At 34.2% G+C, this 24,796-nt stretch overlaps 1 protein-coding gene across 3 annotated transcripts in view; it reads left to right on the top strand.

The window, feature by feature from the left end:
* The first annotated feature begins 2,125 nt into the window (after positions 1-2,125).
* Positions 2,126-24,796, top strand: part of LOC111055797 (fatty-acid amide hydrolase 2-A) — a 52,672-nt gene continuing 30,001 nt past the window's right edge. The window contains exon 1 of one of the 3 annotated variants that reach the window (XM_022343087.2): positions 2,126-2,453. In XM_022343087.2, the coding sequence (XP_022198779.1) occupies positions 2,433-2,453 (21 nt within the window). In that variant the 5' untranslated portion in view covers positions 2,126-2,432. Of the gene's footprint in view, positions 2,454-18,408; positions 18,857-19,696; positions 20,243-24,796 lie in introns of those variants that run through there. The other 2 variants (XM_022343085.2, XM_022343086.2) reach the window with 2 other exon arrangements.

Below are 24,796 nucleotides of genomic sequence, written 5' to 3'. Positions count from 1 at the left end.
ACACTGTTTTTAATCTTCCAATAGCACTTCTTGATTTAGAATGAAAAACACTTTATTTCAAGCCTAATACCGCATTACCCTTTAAAGCTGAAGATTAAGCTTTCAAGATAAAAATTGAATTTTTAAGATAGAGATGAAGATTGTCACAGTTCATAAGTTCAAATTAAGAGAACTGTATTAAGATGGAAATGAATAAAAAATCATTATTAAACGAGAATCCAAAATAATTGAATGGTGTAAACCAAGAAGACTTCTGCTACTGCGAATTTTGTCATAGAATTTGTCAACAGCTCATAGAATTTTCTTCTAGCTGTTCACCTGTTGTTGATATTTGCAGGAGCAGAGAAGTCTTCAGGGTGGTTTAAAGCATTCAACTTTGGATTTGCCTTCAATATAAACAGAACATTATAATAACGTTAGATTTCCAATTAACTGTATTAACTTGTACAGAAACCGTAATGTGAACCATAAACGGAATGTTGAATGAATATATTCATGTATTAGGGTACAATTATCGCTGTTATAATTATTAATAATTGACTGTTTCATTATGATTCAGGATATAATCCACCAAATAGACTACATATTATTTCTAATCAATCATACAATGAACTTGAAATCCACCTTAAAGTTATCTTTATACTCTTTTCTGTATAGGGCTACTTGTAATATAAATATAAAGAAAAATAAAAATCTCAGTACCCTTTTTGAAATATTTTATCACAACATGATTCGGACATTGATGCCATTTTCAACATGTTGTGATAAAATATTTCAAAAAGGGTACTGAGATTTTTATTTATATTTATATTTATCTTTATACGTTTTGTGTCGCTAGGACGACGCAGTAAAACCGCCTATTTTAGGTATATCTTTGGCGTTATTCTAGAGTTCTCTCAAGACAAAGCTTCTAGACCCTAGCTTTACTTCTGTATCAAATTCGAACATTTTTGTCATTTAGTTCTTGAAAAAGCTGAACAAAGTAGAAAACTGATAGAAAAACGATAGGAAAGCGTAGAAAGACGATATAAAAATGCAAAATTTGGGCATATCTTTGAATTTTTTTAAAAATCCGTTCTTAGTGCGCCTCTAGATGGCCAACATACATGCCAAATTTGAACGTATTTGATCCAGTAGATTTTCAGTTCTGTTGATTAATGAATGAGTGAGTGAGTGAATGAATAAGTGCCATTTCGCTTTTATATAATTATATAGATGTAGTATTTTTAAGTTTTGTTTTATTCTGATCCATAGAAATCTATGTATGATAGGTATAACTTTTCTTTCCCTTTAGGATTATCAAATTTTAATTTTATTATATTTTGTAATTGACCAAAACTGACGCAGGATAAGTCTGCAACTCACTGCCAACAAACAAGAGACCTTATGTTGGCAGTGCCAAAAATTAAATTTATGATATTATTGTAATATATGATTTAACACAGAGTATTATATTATTATGTTATATAATTATTGTATTTTCATTCATGGATGTATTTTCCCTTTTTTGGCAACAAAATTTCTTCTCAATCAATTCCATTCAAATGAATTGTTCTATTCAAGGGATCATATTCCATTTAATGGGCACTTGACTCCTCTATGAGGCGAGGCCTTCATGTATCAATCGAGCACTATTCTATAATGATTGGGTAATAGGTTTCTAGCATTGACTACATAGGCTAATCATGATTAACCTTGATTAATCATGAAAAGATGGAAAGTGGTATTTCCTTCAGTATCGTAAATACTACTGTATAATACTGTACTACAATTCTTAAACTTTTAGGCTACAACATATAAACTGCCTGTATTTGAAGGCTGAGTTGAAAAATGAGCTCCTCCATTAATGAGAAGCCTATACATGAAGAAAACTAATAAGAGGTTCATCAGGTACCACACTCATATGATAATAAACTTCCCAATGTTTAGTAAGGAAGCTAACTAACTCATTCAATTTTGCCTTCAAGCTACAATTTCACATTCACTTTCTGTTCATAATTTAGTAGAACAGCATGGTAGCTTGTGTAGGGTGGAGGTAACCAGTATCTCCCGCATATTTGTCGTCTTCTTGTTGGAGATGAAATTCTTCGTCTACCAGTAGATTCATCTACTAGCTCCCCAGACGTGATCAAGTGGTTGACTGGTCAACAGCGATAATCTGTTGTGGGAGTGAGAAGTGTTAGTAGAGTAGGTACCGTCCTACAGGAGGGAGTAGACCTACCTACCTACCTCTGGCAAGGAGAGTTTCTTCAATAAGAAAGAGTCTACTGCGCGGTGACTTTCGCCAGGTACAGATCCTTGTTACCTCTGCCGTGAGGAAGTTCAGTAGCGTAGTGTCCTTATATCCCGCGCTCCTTTCTCTCTAATCGATCTCTTTCTTGTATACTGTTATTCTGATCTACTTAGATTGACAGTACATTGTCCTCAATAAGATGGCTGGTCTTGTTAAGAAGGTAAGTGTCCTAAGTACCGGTGCAATATCAATTAGTTGTAAAACTATGACATAACTCTAATAATTTAGATATAAACACTAACAGGAAATGTAATATTAGTATCAATAACAGTAGAATTATATGAATTCTGCAGAATAAATTAATATTTCCAAGTGTTCAAATAATCTCCCAATTCTTTTCCCCACTATTGATTGTATTTATGAAGCTATTATTTTGTTGATTGATATCAATTTATAATTCATTAAATTGATTTAGTGGTTCTCGTGAATGATCTTATAGTTATTTTGTGCTCTCTTATTCATTCGCAAACTCAATACAGTAGGCTGTATTTAGTACATTAGGAAGCGAGAAAATATACATAACGAAACATATATTTTCTTGTATTCTTATGAATAGTATAAATGATTGGTATAGTTATTGTTAGAATACGTTATTAATATATGCTGCCATGAGGACTTTGATAGCAATTGAAAGTTATAGTTCTTTATACTATGAATATGATATATATGAGCTTCTAATTCATAGTATAGTATACATTACAGTAATAACTACCTTTGAAATTATTTAATGATATTTTTAGTTCAAAATGAAAAAGTCAATAAACAAAAGATATCTGGAAATTTTCTCTTTTTGCTACAAAACTACAGATTTTTTGCTTTTTCAACAATAAATTGATTATTGTTAATTTTTATAATATTCTTTTATTTACTGTATAGTCTAAGTTACCATCTTCTCTATCATTGAATAGTTAACAAATATTGAACAATTAATCTTAAAAAATCTATTGTAAAATATTTTGGATGAAATGAGCGTTGTGGAATGGAAAAGGAAAATGAATTTTTCTAGTGGAAAGAATTTTCTTCTATAAACTCAGATATTAAGTGATATTAAGATCTGTCAATTACGGTATCGATATCCAGATTATATGGATATTTCTTTCAAATTAGCATAATTATTGTCACTCGACAAGTTCTGACTAATTTTTACTGCTCAATAGAATAGAATCTTTTCACCAGGGAGGATTTTTAAGGGAATATCAATAACTATAATCTTCCTCTATGAGTTGAGTGATAATAAAGTGAAGACCTTGCTGCTTGTTCCATACAATATAATATAAATCAATGAAAAATTTCTACTACTCAAACAAGTTGTTTGTTGTTCAGATGTTGACGAAATTTAGCTTGAAGCCGGACAAAAGGATATCATCAAAGCCTGTAATATCTTATATTATTACTCGTGACATTGAATTTTAGTAATATTTTTCATCACGCAAACGATGATCTTAACATTTTATTGGAAGGACGTCAAGTACCAGTAGCGTATTGGTGAAATTAAGTTATTCAAAGCAAGTTAATAGTGAGTGGTATTTTTTGGTAAGGAAATAGTATTCTTTTTAAGAGTATATTTGAATACAGTTAATTATTGGTGATGAAAAAGACAGTTGTGTATCATTTTCAAGTCTGCTACAATTATTTAAAAAATTGATAGGAGTGAATGTATTATTCTGTTGACTGTGCTATCGACTTCCTATTGCAATCATTTTTCTAAAATCATAGCGTTGGTCTACGGCACCATTACAATGCATAAACAAGGCCAAGCCATATGAGGCGCTTTTTAGACGAGTTGGCTGGTCAGGAAGCTCTCCTATACTACGATATTGACTGATTTTCAGCTGATTCCCGAATGCCAACTCAATCAGCCAATCGAAGAGCTTCCTGCCCTGCCGACCACTACCTCCGTGAACAAAGCCATTGTGCATTCTGGTGACGTCAGCACAGGTAGGGATCCTACACCAATAACAATTTGTTGATTTCAGCTGATCTATATCAGCTAGTGTTTTTATTGGTGTAAGAGCCCTCCCTACCTGAGCAGACGTTACCATCAACTACCAGTCATGTACTATGGCTTTGTTTACGCAGGTAGTGTGCCGACTCTTTTGAAAAACGCCTCATGTGGCTTGGCTAGATACCTGGTTCGAGAGTAGGTAATCGCTCTTATTCTCTATTCTCTGTCATTAGCGAGTTCTCTACTGAGGAATGTTAGACTAGTGAAATTCATTTCTCAATGTCAGCATTATTTGATTTTAGCATGAATGATGTATGCCCAAGAAATGCCGACAGTTTAATGTGAATCTCAGTGGAGCAACTAGGCTGAGCGGCTGATGGGATATTGAGCTGGCCTACTATTACTGAGATTCATCACAAACTGTCAGCATTAGTTGACTGGAGAGCACTGATTTCATAAGACAGTTTGAAGTGACGTTCTTACTGTAAAATAGGTATCTGACTACATTCATTGTAAGCTACCTATATAGTAATAGCTTATTATTGTGAATCCAGTCATTGTTGTAGTAGGCCTTTTATATTGCCTGTATGCGCTCAGCTCATTGTCATAGACCTAACAATGGCGGAACAGCATAGGAGACATTGACCGTCAAATGACTGATAGTCAAAATACAGATCAGTTCAACATTCAACTCTCTATGCTGACAAGCCATCTCAAAAATGCATTCCATTACTGTTGATGCTCTCTTATCTATAATATTATTGCTGATGCTCTCTTCAACTGTCAGCATTCCTTGAAATAGCAGCACCAGCGATCCCTATTCAATCAATGCTGACAGTTTGGAATGAATCTCACCAGGTCTACATCTACTGATCCACTTAGATTTAGAGAGAATATTATAATTAGAATATTTAGATCTATTCTCTCTGATTATATCACCTTATTGTCTTTGCTGCTAGGTTTATCAATTATTATTAAAGTTTCTAACGAACTTTATTTGGAGTAGTGAAACTAATATTGTAGTAGATTCCCGTATCGACTTTTAAATTGTCGCAACCAATTATTTGGAGAATGATAGGACTATTTTTTTCCGTTTGTCAAACAATATTATCATTTTCAACCTCTATAGTAAGGTAAACTCAGATGTTTGGTGAAGTGTGTACTGGATGTTATATTGATGAGATAATTATGTTCAGCCTCCAGTTAATTTGTATTCTATTGCCAATGGGGTGACTCACTACCTCTGTGAATGTGATTTAGTGTCTTTATTGGTGTAGGAGGGGGTGAGTAGCCCTACCTGTGCTGATGTCACCAGAATGCACTATGGCTTGTTTACGGAGGTAATGGGTTAGTTCTGTTATTCGATGAACATAAGTCAATTATCCTATATTGAAATGAGAAATCACTCTCTATGGGTTAGGATAGATAAAAAGCAAAACTTTCGTTTTGCAGAGAATGAGAATGAAAAGAAAAACTTTGTTGAATATACATAGCCTATTTTGGAAATATGCAGGACACTTCAAGAAGAAGGAGAAGGAGATACAGAGGAATATAAATAACATATTACTTATTCTCCAAATATAAAACACACTTCAAGAAGGAGATCTAAAAGAATATGAATAATAAATGACTAATTTGAGTCTTGCGCACACCTGATATCAATATCAATAGGACAAGCTGAAAGAGATAAGCCAGATAACATACCGTGAAAGTGATCAGTGATGGCATGGGAGAATAGATTCTATATTCTCTCAATGTGTATTATACTGCTATTGTCGTCAACTATATCATTATTGTATTGTGTTGTCATTAAATTGTAAGCTTTTATTAAATTGTCATTAAACTTCATTATAGAGATGATCCTCCTCCGATTTTAGCTGAAAAGAAATTTTGGGATAATCAATTTAGAAGTAAAAAACGATAAAGAAAATGAAGGAATGAAAAAACCTTCTCTCGTGTCTATATTACATTATCTTCAGTATCTCGCTTACATCCTCTACACTGTATCGTTATTCATACGTACAGTACCGGTAGTAGCCTATCTGATTTATAATAGATATCGGGGAACATATTCTTGATAATTGCTCAGATAATAATTGCTTTTGAATTTATTGTTATCCTCCAAGTCATCCTCCTATAGTACGATCCACCTCACTATAAAAGTGAAAAATGACTGAGTACTTATAGTTAAAAAAAAAAACAGTTTGCGCTTATGCAAACAAGTGCATTAGCTGAGCGAAGGACAAACAGGACAATTGAAAGAAATTATTTATCTTTGAATTCATGCAAGACAGTGACTGCAGAGGTGTTAATTGAAAGGATGATATTAAAAACGAGAAAAAACATTCTAACAAGGTCAAGATCATACAAATCGTCTCAACTTAAATCTCATCGCCTCGCAGTAGTTATCGTGCATATTCATGTTTGAAGAATATGAACTTAAACAACAAATGTGATAATCATCATATAAAATGTTGAAACCCTTTAGATAGAGAGTGAATGATTTTGAAGGCGTGAGAATGTTTATATTCTAGCACGTGAAAAAGGTTATTGAATCCATTCCAGGATACGATTATCTTCACAATGTAGAATCAAAGCACTGAAGCCATCCAAAGAAATACATTTAAAATTGAATAGAGTCAAAAATAGAAAATGTAATAATCGGATACATTGAGTTACATGACATTTAGAAACACTTGAATAATATTGTAATTTGCGGATGATTACAAAACGTTAAATTTAGATTACCCCTTTATACTTATGAATTTAGCATGTAACCATAATTATATCTTATCACATAAGATATGAGGCAACCTTCTCAATCAACAACCTTCACTTACAAAATTTGTTTACACTCATTTTTAACAGACCGATGTATCTATTTGAAAGCAATAAAGAGTAAAAGTCTGGCATTACATTTATATGGTATTGTTTTTTTTCTAATACCACAATTCACTACAGAGAAAGTCGATTGTTCAAATACTACACTCTATTGTCTTGAAAGTTGTGGAAGTCAATCACACCTTTACTATGAAAGTTTCAATAACAATTGATTGACCTTCAAAGCTTACGTCCGATAGAATAGGAATAAATAGGAATTCGAGTAGAATTATTGTTTTGGAGACATTGAGTGGCATTCTGCTCATTTCAAAAAAGAAGTTCAATAAGGAGAGTACCAGTGTATGAGTGATCGTCTTTTCATTTTCAAGGTACAAGTGCATTATCATGTACAAGAGGAAGAGTAGAGCATATTAACAATGGGAGATGAAAGAGAATAGGGGGGTTCCTCCAGTATAGAAATCTAAGTATAGAAATGAAGTAGTCAACGAGTATAAATGATCAAATTTTATATATTAGCATATATCCTGTAGTAGGAAAATACTTGTTTATTGTAATATTCAGAGTAATATTATAACTTAATGGAATACGGTGTTTCTAAAATAAAATTGATGAACTATCTATTAATATTATCTTATCATATTAGGGTTTCTGCACAATGAACTAAGATTTTTACTCGTATTGTGAGCCGCTTTATTTTCATGTTAATCGAAGTTGACTCTTTCTTTAAATTGTTTTAATCTCAATTATCATGAATACAGAGAGTTTGACAGAGATTCTAAAGAAATAATGGAGAAATTCGGTCGCTCCTCATCAAGTAGAAGATGTCCGCTACCCATAGATGTTGATGGTAGAAATAACCATTCAATAGCCAATTCATCATCGTGTAAATCTAGGACAATTCATAACTTATTTTGAATAAAGTCTGAAATTTTTAGGAACTGAAAACTCTTTTTCAGAGTCAGTACAGTCCCAACTCACTTCCAATTTCAAATCAATAACTTCTTGAATGGATTTAACTAATCTATCCAACTTCATCACATTACATCAGTTGGACTCGGAAAAATTCAATACAAGAAGTTTAATGAGACTCCATAATTTATTGATAACTTCAACCTTGATTTAGAGAGTGACTGATTATATCATTGATTTATTATCGTTGTGGATTATCAATTACCTTAGAACTATCCATAAGGGTCTTCTGTAATGATTCATAGAACAGTTTAGTTTTCAGAAGATCTATCGAATGTAGTTAATTATTGATATTTTTATCTGATAGGGTTATTCCACGTGCTTGTTCTATCAACTTTCCATCCAATGAAGAACTTTTATGACGCATGCGATGAGCAATAGGCTCAGTGTACTTATTGAACTATTAGAATTATTGGCCTATCAACAGCCTATATGCTGGGTAGGCAAGAAAATTAGATCACCTTGATAGGATATTGAAGGACAATAATATATTAACAGTCTCCCACACGATGATTCTATAATTTTCTCCATTATTACAATCAATTCTGATTCTCACAAAACCGGTATTGTTGTATTGGCTAAACTGAATGGTGAGGAGTTATTAAATAAGTTCATCACTTGAAAAAGTTACTAGGCTATGAAAAGCCTATAGTTTGCCATTATAATCTCATTGACTGATCATAAAACTTATAGAGGACGAATACTGTGCATATTCATGAAGTAGAAAAGATTTCTCAAGATCAAGGCTATTGATAATGAAATTGTAGACATGAATATCCTAGTACCAGTAAAAGTACGCAGAATCTCAACGAGAATCTCAAAGTAGGAACACCAAGTTTCAACTGGAGTTTTATTATATTGTTTCTATTTACTAATATACTTGACAATATGAATTTGAAAAATGTATTAAATAAGAAAAGTTTCCGATATTTTATCTTACTCAAGAGTTTCCGCACAGGGTAAGTTTTATCAACAAATTTACTGTTTCTTCTTCTTCTAGTGCGTCTCCTATCGGAGGTTCGCTATCAGCACAGCAATCCGGATCTTATTCACTGCCGCTCGAAACAAGTCTTTGCTGCTGCAGTCAAACCAATCCCTCAGATTTTTAAGCCAGGAAACACGTCGCCTTCCAACACTCCTTTTTCCGCTGATTTTTCCTTGAACTATATTCTGCAGAGTTTTATATTTGTGGCTTCTCATTAGATGTCCAAGATACAGGAGTTTTCTCTTTTTTATGGTGTAAACAATTTCACATTGTTTCTTCATTTTCCCTAGGACTTGCATGTTGGTGACTCTATCCGTCCACGGTATCCGCCACATCCTGCGGTAGCACCACATCTCAAAGGCTTCCAACTTATCCATATGGCTCTTTTTGAGGGTCCATGATTCCATCCCATACAAAAGAGTGGAAAACACGTAACAGCGTAACATCCTCATTTTCAATTCTATATTTATATCCCGGCTCGTGAACAATTTTTTCATTTTTACAAATGTCGATCTGGCCATCTCAATCCTTTTTCTTATCTCTCCCGTCGAATCCCCATTTTCCTCTACCCACGTCCCCAGATATCTATACTTATGGACCCTCTCTATGACTGTACCGTCCACTATTAGGTTTGTCTGAATTTGTCTATTCAAGGCTTTCCTGACCACCATTAATTTACTGTACCCTACAACTATTTCAGAGATTTATGAATCCGATTTGCGATAGTGCACTTTATTTATTACCGTACGTCTGAAGTACAATAAGGGTAATCAAGAATCAAGTATTGGAATTTTAATAGGTAGGCTACCAAGGTCAATAAACTACTAGAGTCGAACCCTACTCATTTTGCTCTTCTTTGATGACTTGCAAAAAAGTAAAGTAGTGAAGTATTTTTTTGATAAGCAGCATGAGCCTTGAAAAAGACAGTTGTGTATCATTTTCAAGTCTGCTACAATTATTTAAAAAATTGATAGGAGTGAATGTATTATTCTGTTGACTGTGCTATCGACTTCCTATTGCAATCATTTTTCTAAAATCATAGCGTTGGACTACGGCACCATTACAATGCATATTCAAGGCAAAGCCATATGAGGCGCTTTTTAGACGAGTTGGCTGGTCAGGAAGCTCTCCTATACTACGATATTGACTGATTTTCAGCTGATTCCCGAATGCCAACTCAATCAGCCAATCGAAGAGCTTCCTGCCCTGCCGACCACTACCTCCGTGAACAAAGCCATTGTGCATTCTGGTGACGTCAGCACAGGTAGGGATCCTACACCAATAACAATTTGTTGATTTCAGCTGTTCTATATCAGCTAGTGTTTTTATTGGTGTAAGAGCCCTCCCTACCTGAGCAGACGTTACCATCAACTACCAGTCATGTACTATGGCTTTGTTTACGCAGGTAGTGTGCCGACTCTTTTGAAAAACGCCTCATGTGGCTTGGCTAGATACCTGGTTCGAGAGTAGGTAATCGCTCTTATTCTCTATTCTCTGTCATTAGCGAGTTCTCTACTGAGGAATGTTAGACTAGTGAAATTCATTTCTCAATGTCAGCATTATTTGATTTTAGCATGAATGATGTATGCCCAAGAAATGCCGACAGTTTAATGTGAATCTCAGTGGAGCAACTAGGCTGAGCGGCTGATGGGATATTGAGCTGGCCTACTATTACTGAGATTCATCACAAACTGTCAGCATTAGTTGACTGGAGAGCACTGATTTCATAAGACAGTTTGAAGTGACGTTCTTACTGTAAAATAGGTATCTGACTACATTCATTGTAAGCTACCTATATAGTAATAGCTTATTATTGTGAATCCAGTCATTGTTGTAGTAGGCCTTTTATATTGCCTGTATGCGCTCAGCTCATTGTCATAGACCTAACAATGGCGGAACAGCATAGGAGACATTGACCGTCAAATGACTGATAGTCAAAATACAGATCAGTTCAACATTCAACTCTCTATGCTGACAAGCCATCTGAAAAATGCATTCCATTACTGTTGATGCTCTCTTATCTATAATATTATTGCTGATGCTCTCTGATGCAAGCTGTCAGCATTCCTTGAAATAGCAGCACCAGCGATCCCTATTCAATCAATGCTGACAGTTTGGAATGAATCTCACCAGGTCTACATCTACTGATCCACTTAGATTTAGAGAGAATATTATAGTTAGAATATTTAGATCTATTCTCTCTGATTATCTCACCTTATTGTCTTTGCTGCTAGGTTTATCAATTATTATTAAAGTTTCTAACGAACTTTATTTGGAGTAGTGAAACTAATATTGTAGTAGATTCCCGTATCGACTTTTAAATTGTCGCAACCAATTATTTGGAGAATGATAGGACTATTTTTTTTTCGTTTGTCAAACAATATTATCATTTTCAACCTCTATAGTAAGGTAAACTCAGATGTTTGGTGAAGTGTGTACTGGATGTTATATTGATGAGATAATTATGTTCAGCCTCCAGTTAATTTGTATTCTATTGCCAATGGGGTGACTCACTACCTCTGTAAATGTGATTTAGTGTTTTTATTGGTGTAGGAGGGGGTGAGTAGCCCTACCTGTGCTGATGTCACCAGAATGCACTATGGCTTTGTTTACGGAGGTAATGGGTTAGTTCTGTTATTCGATGAACATAAGTCAATTATCCTATATTGAAATGAGAAATCACTCTCTATGGGTTAGGAAAGATAAAAAGCAAAACTTTCGTTTTGCAGAGAATGAGAATGAAAAGAAAAACTTTGAATATACATATTTTGGAAATATGCAGGACACTTCAAGAAGAAGGAGAAGGAGATACAGAAGAATATAAATAACATATTACTTATTCTAGAAATATAAAACACACTTCAAGAAGGAGATCTAAAAGAATATGAATAATAAATGAATAATTTGAGTCTTGCGCACACCTGATATCAATATCAATAGGACAAGCTGAAAGAGATAAGCCAGATAACATACCGTGAAAGTGATCAGTGATGGCATGGGAGAATAGATTCTATATTCTCTCAATGTGTATTATACTGCTATTGTCGTCAACTATATCATTATTGTATTGTGTTGTCATTGAATTGTAAGCTTTCATTAAATTGTCTTTAAACTTCATTATAGAGATGATCCTCCTCCGATTTTAGCTGAAAAGAAATTTTGGGATAATCAATTTAGAAGTAAAAAACGATAAAGAAAATGAAGGAATGAAAAAACCTTCTCTCGTGTCTATATTACATTATCTTCAGTATCTCGCTTACATCCTCTACACTGTACCGTTATTCATACGTACAGTACCTACCGGTAGTAGCCTATCTGATTTATAATAGATATCGGGGAACATATTCTTGATAATTGCTCAGATAATAATTGCTTTTGAATTTATTGTTATCCTCCAAGTCATCCTCCTATAGTACGATCCACCTCACTATAAAAGTGAAAAATGACTGAGTACTTATAGTTAAAAAAAAAAAAAAACAGTTTGCGCTTATGCAAACAAGTGCATTAGCTGAGCGAAGGACAAACAGGACAATTGAAAGAAATTATTTATCTTTGAATTCATGCAAGACAGTGACTGCAGAGGTGTTAATTGAAAGGATGATATTAAAAACGAGAAAAAACATTCTAACAAGGTCAAGATCATACAAATCGTCTCAACTTAAATCTCATCGCCTCGCAGTAGTTATCGTGCATATTCATGTTTGAAGAATATGAACTTAAACAACAAATGTGATAATCATCATATAAAATGTTGAAACCCTTTAGATAGAGAGTGAATGATTTTGAAGGCGTGAGAATGTTTATATTCTAGCACGTGAAAAAGGTTATTGAATCCATTCCAGGATACGATTATCTTCACAATGTAGAATCAAAGCACTGAAGCCATCCAAAGAAATAAATTTAAAATTGAATAGAGTCAAAAATAGAAAATGTAATAATCGGATACATTAAGTTACATGACATTTAGAAGCACTTGAATAATATTGTAATTTGCGGATGATTACAAAACGTTAAATTTAGATTACCCCTTTATACTTATGAATTTAGCATGTAACCATAATTATATCTTATCACATAAGATATTAGGCAACCTTCTCAATCAACAACCTTCACTTACAAAATTTGTTTACACTCATTTTTAACAGACCGATGTATCTATTTGAAAGCAATAAAGAGTAAAAGTCTGGCATTACATTTATATGGTATTGTTTTTTTCTAATACCACAATTCACTACAGAGAAAGTCAATTGTTCAAATACTACACTCTATTGTCTTGAAAGTTGTGGAAGTCAATCACACCTTTACTATGAAAGTTTCAATAACAATTGATTGACCTTCAAAGCTTACGTCCGATAGAATAGGAATAAATAGGAATTCGAGTAGAATTATTGTTTTGGAGACATTGAGTGGCATTCTGCTCATTTCAAAAAAGAAGTTCAATAAGGAGAGTACCAGTGTATGAGTGATCGTCTTTTCATTTTCAAGGTACAAGTGCATTATCATGTACAAGAGGAAGAGTAGAGCATATTAACAATGGGAGATGAAAGAGAATAGGGGGGTTCCTCCAGTATAGAAATCTAAGTATAGAAATGAAGTAGTCAACGAGTATAAATGATCAAATTTTATATATTATCATATATCCTGTAGTAGGAAAATACTTGTTTATTGTAATATTCAGAGTAATATTATAACTTAATGGAATACGGTGTTTCTAAAATAAAATTGATGAACTATCTATTAATATTATCTTATCATATTAGGGTTTCTGCACAATGAACTAAGATTTTTACTCGTATTGTGAGCCGCTTTATTTTCATGTTAATCGAAGTTGACTCTTTCTTTAAATTGTTTTAATCTCAATTATCATGAATACAGAGAGTTTGACAGAGATTCTAAAGAAATAATGGAGAAATTCGGTCGCTCCTCATCAAGTAGAAGATGTCCGCTACCCATAGATGTTGATGGTAGAAATAACCATTCAATAGCCAATTCATCATCGTGTAAATCTAGGACAATTCATAACTTATTTGAATAAAGTCTGAAATTTTTAGGAACTGAAAACTCTTTTTTCAGAGTCAGAACAGTCCCAACTCACTTCCAATTTCAAATCAATAACTTCTTGAATGGATTTAACTAATCTATCCAACTTCATCACATTACATCAGTTGGACTCGGAAAAATTCAATACAAGAAGTTTAATGAGACTCCATAATGATAACTTCAACCTTGATTTAGAGAGTGACTGATTATATCATTGATTTATTATCGTTGTGGATTATCAATTACCTTAGAACTATCCATAAGGGTCTTCTGTAATGATTCATAGAAAAGTTTAGTTTTCAGAAGATCTATCGAATGTAGTTAATTATTGATATTTTTATCTGATAGGGTTATTGCACGTGCTTGTTCTATCAACTTTCCATCCAATGAAGAACTTTTATGACGCATGCGATGAGCAATAGGCTCAGTGTACTTATTGAACTATTAGAATTATTGGCCTATCAACAGCCTATATGCTGGGTAGGCAAGAAAATTAGATCACCTTGATAGGATACTGAAGGACAATAATATATTAACAGTCTCCCACACGATGATTCTATAATTTTCTCCATTATTACAATCAATTCTGATTCTCACAAAACCGGTATTGTTGTATTGGCTAAACTGAATGGTGAGGAGTTATTAAATAAGTTCATCACTTGAAAAAGTTACTAGGCTATGAAAAGCCTATAGTTTGCCATTATAATCTCATTGACTGATCATAAAACTTATAGAGGACGAATACTGTGCATATTCATGAAGTAGAAAAGATTTCTCAAGATCAAGGCTATTGATAATGAAATTGTAGACATGAATATCCTAGTACCAGTAAAAGTACGCAGAATCTCAACGAGAATCTCAAAGTAGGAACACCAAGTTTCAATTGGAGTTTTATTATATTGTTTCTATTTACTAATATACTTGACAATATGAATTTGAAAAATGTATTAAATAAGTAGAGTTTCCGATATTTTATCTTACTCAAGAGTTTCCGCACAGGGTAAGTTTTTTCAACAAATTTACTGTTTCTTCTTCTTCTAGTGCGTCTCCTATCGGAGGTTCGCTATCAGCACAGCAATCCGGATCTTATTCACTGCCGCTCGAAACAAGTCTTTGCTGCTGCAGTCAAACCAATCCCTCAGATTTTTAAGCCAGGAAACACGTCGCCTTCCAACACTCCTTTTTCCGCTGATTTTTCCTTGAACTATATTCTGCAGAGTTTTATATTTGTGGCTTCTCATTAGATGTCCAAGATACAGGAGTTTTCTCTTTTTTATGGTGTAAACAATTTCACATTGTTTCTTCATTTTCCCTAGGACTAGCATGTTGGTGACTCTATCCGTCCACGGTATCCGCCACATCCTGCGGTAGCACCACATCTCAAAGGCTTCCAACTTATCCATATGGCTCTTTTTGAGGGTCCATGATTCCATCCCATACAAAAGAGTGGAAAACACGTAACAGCGTAACATCCTCATTTTCAATTCTATATTTATATCCGGCTCGTGAACAATTTTTTCATTTTTACAAATGTCGATCTGGCCATCTCAATCCTTTTTCTTATCTCTCCCGTCGAATTCCCATTTTCCTCTACCCACGTCCCCAGATATCTATACTTATGGACCCTCTCTATGACTGTACCGTCCACTATTAGGTTTGTATGAATTTGTCTATTCAAGGCTTTCCTGACCACCATTAATTTACTGTACCCTACAACTATTTCAGAGATTTATGAATCCGATTTGCGATAGTGCACTTTATTTATTACCGTACGTCTGAAGTACAATAAGGGTAATCAAGAATCAAGTATTGGAATTTTAATAGGTAGGCTACCAAGGTCAATAAACTACTAGAGTCGAACCCTACTCATTTTGCTCTTCTTTGATGACTTGCAAAAAAGTAAAGTAGTGAAGTATTTTTTTGATAAGCAGCATGAGCCTTCAAAAAGACGCTAATCATCATACTTTGATTGTGTATTGGATGTTAAGCCATTGAGTGAATATTTTCCTTCTCTAGTTCTTATGTTCGTCCTTCACTATTGAGGAGCCAAATTTTCAAGCGAAAATGCAATTTTACTTTGCTGCTGGCTGTTTGTGAAAGATCATCCATCGGTGCCTTGAGCAGTGACGCACAGACCAATTTAGAGGAAACGGTGGTCCGAGAAGTTGACGTTAGAACTGCTGTAGCAGTCTAGCAGATAATTACAGAAACATCAGTTCAAACACCTTCTCCGTGAACATTTTTGACTAGTTTGATTAATTGATGGATATTAGCTGGATGGAAATGTAATCGGCGGTCCGAGTGGTTGATGACAGAGAGCTGATGTCAGTCTTAAAATAAGTTCAAACATTTTCTTGGCGTAAGAATCCTACGTACCTTATTATTTGATTTATTGTTGGATATTAGTGGGAGAGAAAAAGAGAACAGTATGAATGCCTGCCTATCTTTTTGTAGGTCTACATTAACTATCCATACGATGGAGTTATGTGTGCTCTCATGTGTGATGGAGATTGAATTAAACAGATGGACGAAATGATGGACAGTGAGGGCGAGACCGTATTAGGCGGTTTTTCAGGCGCCAACATAATCAGCCAATCGGCGAGGATTCTGCCCTGCCGACTCTGAAAACGCCCAATAGGGTCCCACCCTTAGCTCCTTTACTCTGAGATTCCACTAACTTCTGACACATCTCACTTAGGGCCGTTTGCACAGTCAACGCTTAAACTGAATTCAATCAGCTGGTGGCTTAAACTAGAAATGAGCCACATTATAATGAATGAGACTTTATATGGTTTCAATCCAGTTTAAAATAAAATTTAGTTTAAACTGATACTGTGCAAACGGCCCTTAGTGTTTCATCCAGCTTTTTTCATAATTGTTCGAGATTTCATTACTCATAGAAGAAGCCAGATGATCTTCAGATTCTTAATTTATTGTGATGAGAAGATCTAATACATCCAATAGCCTGGTTACAAAATTCAGTTAAAGACTCCACAAGGAAACTCAGACACTCTCACTTGATGGTCAAGTGCATGAGATAAGCAGAGAGCACCTTGTTCAACCGGAAAGTTCTCCTTTCACTTTCATTTTTGCTTCCTTGAGTTCGTCTGATCTTGAAGTAAGAGAGAATGGGAAAAAGAAGAGTGTATGAGAGAGTAGATATAATATAATGACTTGGAAGAGTGGGAAAGATTGAGAAGTCGCTGAAGGATGGAAGATTTTAACTTCACTCAAGTTAGTTATTACGAGACTAACATTTAATTGCTTCAAGTCTGATTTTATTTTCAGCAGAAAACTCGTTGCATTCTATTCAATTAAGAGCTTGTGAATCAATATTTTATTTTATTCGAACACACTTCCGTTTCAGAACGATTTGGAAATTCAAAAATCAGAAACCTTCCGAGCTATCAAACTGAACCGGAATAAATCTCTCAAATAGTCAATAGTTCTTGAAATGTCAGTAGTTCTACATTCCTTCAAATTAATGAAGACTGTGCATTGGAGATCATTTGCAGGAATCTATGCAATGTAGTACGAGTATAGTAATATTTATGAACTCTCCAGTTCGTTATAAAATTAAAGTAAGTATAAGTGGTAAAGTAAGTTACGTGTTTGAGGATGAAATGATGTAGCAAACAATTATGAATTTCAATTCAAAGTCTGTATTGAGACTTGCATTCTGTTTGCTCGTGTTCAGTTGACAACTATTGGTATTGGAAGAGTTCCTTTTTGGGAACCGCTACAATGGAAATAGCCAATGGATCGTGTTCAAGTGAAATTCATCAACCTTGAATAAAATCAACTCAACATTACCTATTACTTCGAGTAATAAATGTTTATTTTCAAACTCCATTCCACTATTTTATGACAAGTGTTGGCTCTTATGAGTGTAGTCTGTCTGTCTACATCTGATAGTTTTTGCGTTCAATGAGAACTTCTATGTCAAGTTGAAGGTTTATATTATGAGTCAGGATTGTGAGGAATAGCTCACATTTACATGTCAGGATGAATTATTTTCAGAATGAACTCTAATACCGGAATTTAATAAACAGTTTCATAGCTTATAGCTAAAAGCGATCAAATCCTATCTATTAATCAAATGTGTACCATAATGTTATAGTGTTTATTCAAACTTATAAAACTGTGCTGATGTGTGTTTACTAATATAATGGCTTATGGATTAACATTATAACTTGTTTTGAAATAAATTATTCCTCATCCTTCCTGGTGATAGTGCCAATACTACTCATAGTGGTAGGCCTAACAAAATCAAGTTTTTGCTACAAGGATTTCTGAAAATTGAACTGAGATTCAATCTTTACACAAAAGCATATTAGTTCAACTTTGAACTTCGTTCGTTGTGCACTTCAAACTAGTTCCAAGTTTGTAAATCCCTCTAGTTCAACTGCATGTATTAATGATCTGTAATTCAGGTGTAGAGATAGAAAACTGAATTTCCTGTTAGAGCAATCCGCGTTAGCTCCTTCAAGAGTTTTGTTTTTGGCGGTATTTTTAGCAGTTTCATGAAGAATAATGTACAGGCGGATAATGTGAATTATAATATCTTTTACGATGTGGATTGTGAATATTATGGATAACAGCAGCAACAACTCAAACAAATCTTTCAAGAGTCAGTGGTAATTATGTCAAAAAGTGTTATTGGATTATGGTATTCTAATTTATTAAATGAAAGTGAGAAGAAAGCTTTTTGAGATCATGATTTTATAACATGAATTATGCGATATACTTGGCTACAATGAGATTATGCGACAATGTGTTGCTAGTAAGTACCTACTGCATGGTACAAAAATTATTATGAATGGTGCTTGCCTGTTTATTGATTTGGTTTGTTGGCGCAACAGCTTCAAATAATAAGCTCATGCGATATGACAAATGTGTTGAAATTTTTAAATTATACTGACACTTGTAATAGATTAATATCGTAGAGATTAAATTCCATAGGCTACTCTCTGTGTGCATGTCAATAACGCTTTATGAATAAAAAACTATTATTAGTACACTTGACGAAGAATACTAATGTCTCTTGGGTGGTAGAATATGTAGATCAAAATGAAATATCCAGAGAAAAGCTCATAATATTAGGAGCAGGGAGAAATTTCACAATAATTCAGATAATTTCTGTATTTCTCAAAATATCGTAACAATAGTCATCAAGATTGGATAATCTATTTCTCAGTCAAGTTGAAAATTCTATGTTCATGAGACAATATCAATGTTAATAATTTGGGGACTCGACAGTCGAGGCCTGCGACCGTAGAGGACTGATTTTCAGTAATTGCATCGATTATAATAAAGTTGATAATAATAATTCAAGACTCAATTTGAAAAAATGAGAAGTTTCTACTCTTTACTGAATTATAACAAACTGGCAAAGCATTTACTAATATTGTCTTCCTTCCTCTTATAAGCCGAATGTAGTATGTAGATTATATACATTCATACAATTCTAAGATCTACGTGCAACTGGATTATACTTCCTAGACAAGCGGTACTTATAAAGTACAGGCATTAAAATATCAACAAGGTATCACATAATTAAAATAATTTGAAGGAAAACAGAAACTGTAGAACTCAGTTCATCTTCTATTTTCTTTGATGTTATTCACGTGTTAACCGTAGTTAATATTCTCGGTCTTTCTCACTCTTAACGATATCAACAAGAGTGTGGCTAATTACTCGCTCCTTCACACACATAATAACATTTTTGTAAAAGAATGTCTTTGTCAATAACCACTTAGCGGTATGCACGCAACCTGCACCTGATGTGCTCTTGTTGAGAGCAGGCCCAGCAGTTAACCTCGAAGACGTTATCCAGTCGTGTAGCACACAATAACTCGCAACCCAGTGTCAGTCTGTGCTCTGTGCTCTGTGTTCGTATCACGCGTGAGTTGTGTAGCAGGTTGAAGTTAAGTTTTCTGCTCCTCAAATCGGCGGAGTATCATCGTGACTCAAGCTACAAACAAGCTGACCAAAAAAGTTGGTTGTACACGCGTTCCAATTTTAGGCTGAAGCGGTATTAATTTGTGTCTAGTACATCACGTTCGCCTTTCCTCAGTGATAATAAGTGATAGTGAACCAGTGCACGGCGGTATACAAGATGGGGTATAAAAAAGAGTACTCGAAAACCCATGGCTACATTTTCATAAGGGTGAGTGGAGAGTGGATTGTTGAACAGCAATCATTCATTTTTTTCTCTAAAATTTATTCCATATTGAAAGGTTACAGTATGAAGTTTCCTGGACTAGATTATATAAGAGAAATGAAATACCTTAATGGAGGTTATGATTGTGCAAATTCTCCCTCATTGAGGGTTATGGTTTTGAGCTAAAAAAATTATGTTGATAATGTTATACAAGCAGCAAGTTCCCTAAATGAGTGACATAGAAGTTTTCAACTATGAACCTCTCTAGAATAATTGTTCACGAGCAGTCATCATTCTGAAAGATAACGTAAAATTTTTTTTGAATTTAAACAAGCCACGATTTCCTGAATGAGGGTTTTTGCTTGGAGCTATCAAATTCTCTGGGTTATTTATATATGAGCAGCTATTTCATTGAATTGAAACAATAGTTGTAACCTATATTGTTGGCATAGTAATTTCTATAGTATTCGACAGGCCATTGTCTAGTACTACGGCAATGATCTTGAAATAATAATAATTTAAAATGCTGAAGTGGAGAAAATATTAATAGTTTCAGCATAGATCATTGTGAGCTCGAAAACTCATTCAGTCGGGATCTAGTTTCAAATTTGAATCTATCATTATTTGTTATTTGTTTGGTCAGTTGTATAGTTGTACCGTATCTCATGTTAATTTTCGAAAGATTATTCCTCACGGATCATTAGTGAACTTTTTCAATGTGAATAGGTGAGTCTATTCAATATTAATGCGTACTGTTAACATTATTGGTGCTTCTTACTCTTAACGACAAGAGTGAATATTATTGAATTGTTCAATAATGTCATTGGTATTATCTTTGGATAACTTTTCATGCAAATGCTTCAATGGAGAACTTCGAATTGGCACGTTGGGGCAATAATCATATTTCTCTCTGTTTGATGGAGTGTCAGGTAAGGTGTATATGATAAATCAATGATATAAGATAATATGTAATTGGAAAAATAATCGACTCCACATTAAGATCATTGATGAAATTATTATTCAGCATGACTCTTGGAATGACGATTGAGCATTTTTCATTTGCTCATAATCACAGAAATTCAATCACGATACACTTTACAATCTAAGTTATCACCTTCAAGATCATTTCAATTAATTTTGTCATGTTGTGATTATCTTTTTTCATTTTCTGACTCGAATTAATTTCAAAAGTGGATAAACATAAATGAATCGAATATTGAATTGGATTTCAAAAATGATTACAACTAAGTTCTTTGGTAATTTATTATTCTCGAATGAAATTCTGAGACCGATAGGATAGGCAATGAGAGTGCCTAAAGAAATCGAACGCCTCAATTTATTGTTTCATGCATATGATTCAGGAAATTGTGGACTGCACTAAGCTTTCAAAAAACTAGATTACCGAATAGATAATGAGGTAGGAAAGTTTACATCATGGACTTACAAGTCAACAGTCATCAAGGCCAAGTTCATCTCAAGGCAATGCCGCTGTATTTCGTAAAGTTTAATGACGATAGTGGACTGCTAAGAGCAGAACCGGATTGCCAACATGCTGGTTGGTGCTTGCCAAAGGGAACTTCAGGTTTTTTGCAACAAGAATGCTTTTCCGAATCCGAAGATTCGTTGTTAGTTATAGATTTTATTCCAAAGATGAGGAAGGAAGAATATTTTATTTGAAGATTGAGCTGTTGAACTCAACGCTGATATTGTGAGTGTTGTGATTCTGAAATTGATTATAAGCTCTAAAACCGAAGAGCTGAGTCTACAAAAATATTATTGAAATAAAATGACAACCAACGGAGTTGAAGATTTCTAAAGTCTTAGTTTTATAACAAAATTTAATTTTTATTCTCCTTTTTGGATACATTTTTCAAAAGTCTTATATTATTAGTTTGTCAACTAACTTACATAACTCTTAGTTCTAAAGGTTTGAGAACAAAATGTTTTCTTGAAAGTGAATTTCTCATGAAGTAACTTTAAAGTAAAGATTACGAACATATCCCAACCTCAAATTGTTTTATGGTGTGTTCAAGTTTTCAAAACAGTTTCGAGATGTAAGACTATTGATGAGTTTTTTAATGTTTCTGTCTTGTGTTTCACTGTTTCTCTTCTTTTAGGAATAGTTATTTTCATTTTTCAAAACTAAATTTCTGGCTCAATTAAAAATGAGAATAAGCTGTGGTGAAAGCAACAGGTCTAAGGGAGTAAATCTCATACAAATCCTGCAGGTTCGGATGCCGCACCACAACTGAACGCGCAGCGCTCGTAACGAGGTCATCACTGTCAAACCTATCTTGTACTATCACTATCAAATCTATTGGATAGGACCGGTAAAATAGAAGAAGAAGAAGAAAAAGAGGAGAAAAAAAATGATAACGCTGATTGGGGAAGTGAAGGAATAGTATCTCAACAGATGAAAAATATTTTTGTTTATTTGATACGATAAAAAATATAAAAATAAAGTTTAAAAAAATATTATGGAAAGGGCTGCCCACTGGTTCTGTTGAGGTGAAGATGTAGACTTCGTCATTGAAATTCTTGGGGTGATCGATTGGTATGATTTATATACATTATGTATTACTAATGGAGTAAATTGATTATTATCATAATACTTATTGTATTGGTCACATACAGTATAGGCTAGTAGCAAGTGGGTAGATAGACAATAATTATGGTGATATGTGGTGGTGGCTGTAGTATGCAATGCTATCAAATTTTGATGGTGGCGCTTCCGTGGAAGCGCTCCCATGGTGGCCCAGTGTGCGAATGGCCTAATGGTAGATTGGAGGGAAGAAGACAAAGAGGCAGACCAAGAAATCGTTGGCTGGATGAAGTGGAGGCAGATATTATATTGATGAGTTCATGAGATTATGTTCTATGAGATTCACCCGTACTGATCAATCAATACTTTCAAGTACAGGTAGTACCGAGTAGCATAGAGTGAATAGTATGTAAATTATTGCACTCTTTACCCTACTCTCAGGAGTAGGCCTAACCATATGGAAAAGCCTGTATCACTTCTAATACCAGTAGGCTACCGGTAGCCTACTGTAGGCTATATAACATACCATTATAATTGGCTCTCTTTTGACATCGGAAAAAACTACTATACCGTATGTGGTCCATATACACTAGCCCACATTAGCCCATCAACAATGCACTGGTAAATTATATAATTCATAATAATCGATTTAATTTTCAATTCAGTCAAACTATTTCAAGGTCCCTCTCTCGGTCACTTAACAATTGGATCTCACGTGATAACCGGCAAACAGTACAAAAACCAAAAACTAGTGAGGCTCACTTCCTACTGTCAGTACTCCTTATAGACAACGTCAATACTTCCACCCATCTAACTAATGCTGACAGTTCCATGTGAATTTCATTGAATTGTATGGACTTCAAATTGTAGACTTCTAGAGACAGCCTGTTTGCTTCTTGATGCATTATTATTATGTTGTCTCTTTTCCATGTAAACAGATTCTTCACTGTCTTCAACAATGCGTAAAAGAAGTTACAACGCTGTAATTGTCAATAAGGCGGTCATTTACTTTAATGTTAGATTGTTGTACTCTTACGTATTATCTTTTGTTTGACTTGAGTCTGTAAAAATGCTCACTGGGATTGGGTACAAAGTACTTTTTTTTATATATCCAAAGCTACTGATGGAGACAATCAAAATCATAGTTTTCAAACAAATATGGAATGATAAGTGACATGAATAGTTTAACTGAAGGCGCAAATGTCATGAATAAGGCACTCCGTGGTCATTTTTGGGTAACGGCCGTAGAAGATGTCTCAATCTCTTCGTTAGGTCTAGCATAATAAGGATCGTGATTATGATAAGTCGAAATCACAGGCAAACACCTCGGAAACAAGATGGCCGCCAAAATTTTCAGGGTTTTGCTATATCGCAGTATCCTCTTTCTCCGATGACGCTCCAGCCGTGGAATATGGACTTACAGCCTCAAACGAGATGTCATTTCAAAGCTTTGGGAAAATTCTAAAACACTGTACCAATAACACTAGTGTATGCCTACTGCAAATACATTTACAGGGTGGAAAGTGGAATATTGTCCCCGAAAAATGTATTTTTCAAGTTTTTTAAGTTGAATAAATCATGAAAAGAGTGCTCGAAATGAGACGATTCTCTTGAACTTCATAGTTTGGTTAATTCTAAACACTTTGGTGATCGAACCAATCCGATATCTCTCACTATAACTGAATAGCGAGCGATATAAAAATTTATGTTAATAATGCCAGCCATCTTAAATTTTTCAATAATGTCGAATATTTTCGTTGTTTCCATCATCAATATTCTTATTCGGCTTGTTGTAAGAAAGAGATTGAGACCATTTGCAAGTCTCTATCTTGAAGTAGTCATGAAAAAATCGGTTTTATAGCTAGCTTGTTAACTCTGCAAATGGACAAACGCACCATGCAGAAACCATGCAGGGTTTTCTTTGGAGGGCGCTGGAGAACTCATTTTTTGACGTACAGTGCATGAAGATATATTGTTCCATAGTTGAAAAAATGCTCTAAATTTCATAGATTAAAAAT

This window comes from Nilaparvata lugens, chromosome 1 (assembly GCF_014356525.2).
Source record: "Nilaparvata lugens isolate BPH chromosome 1, ASM1435652v1, whole genome shotgun sequence".
Classification (NCBI taxonomy): Eukaryota; Metazoa; Arthropoda; class Insecta; order Hemiptera; family Delphacidae; genus Nilaparvata; species Nilaparvata lugens.
Note: the sequence above shows the minus strand (reverse complement) of the source record. Positions and strands in the feature narration are given on the sequence as shown.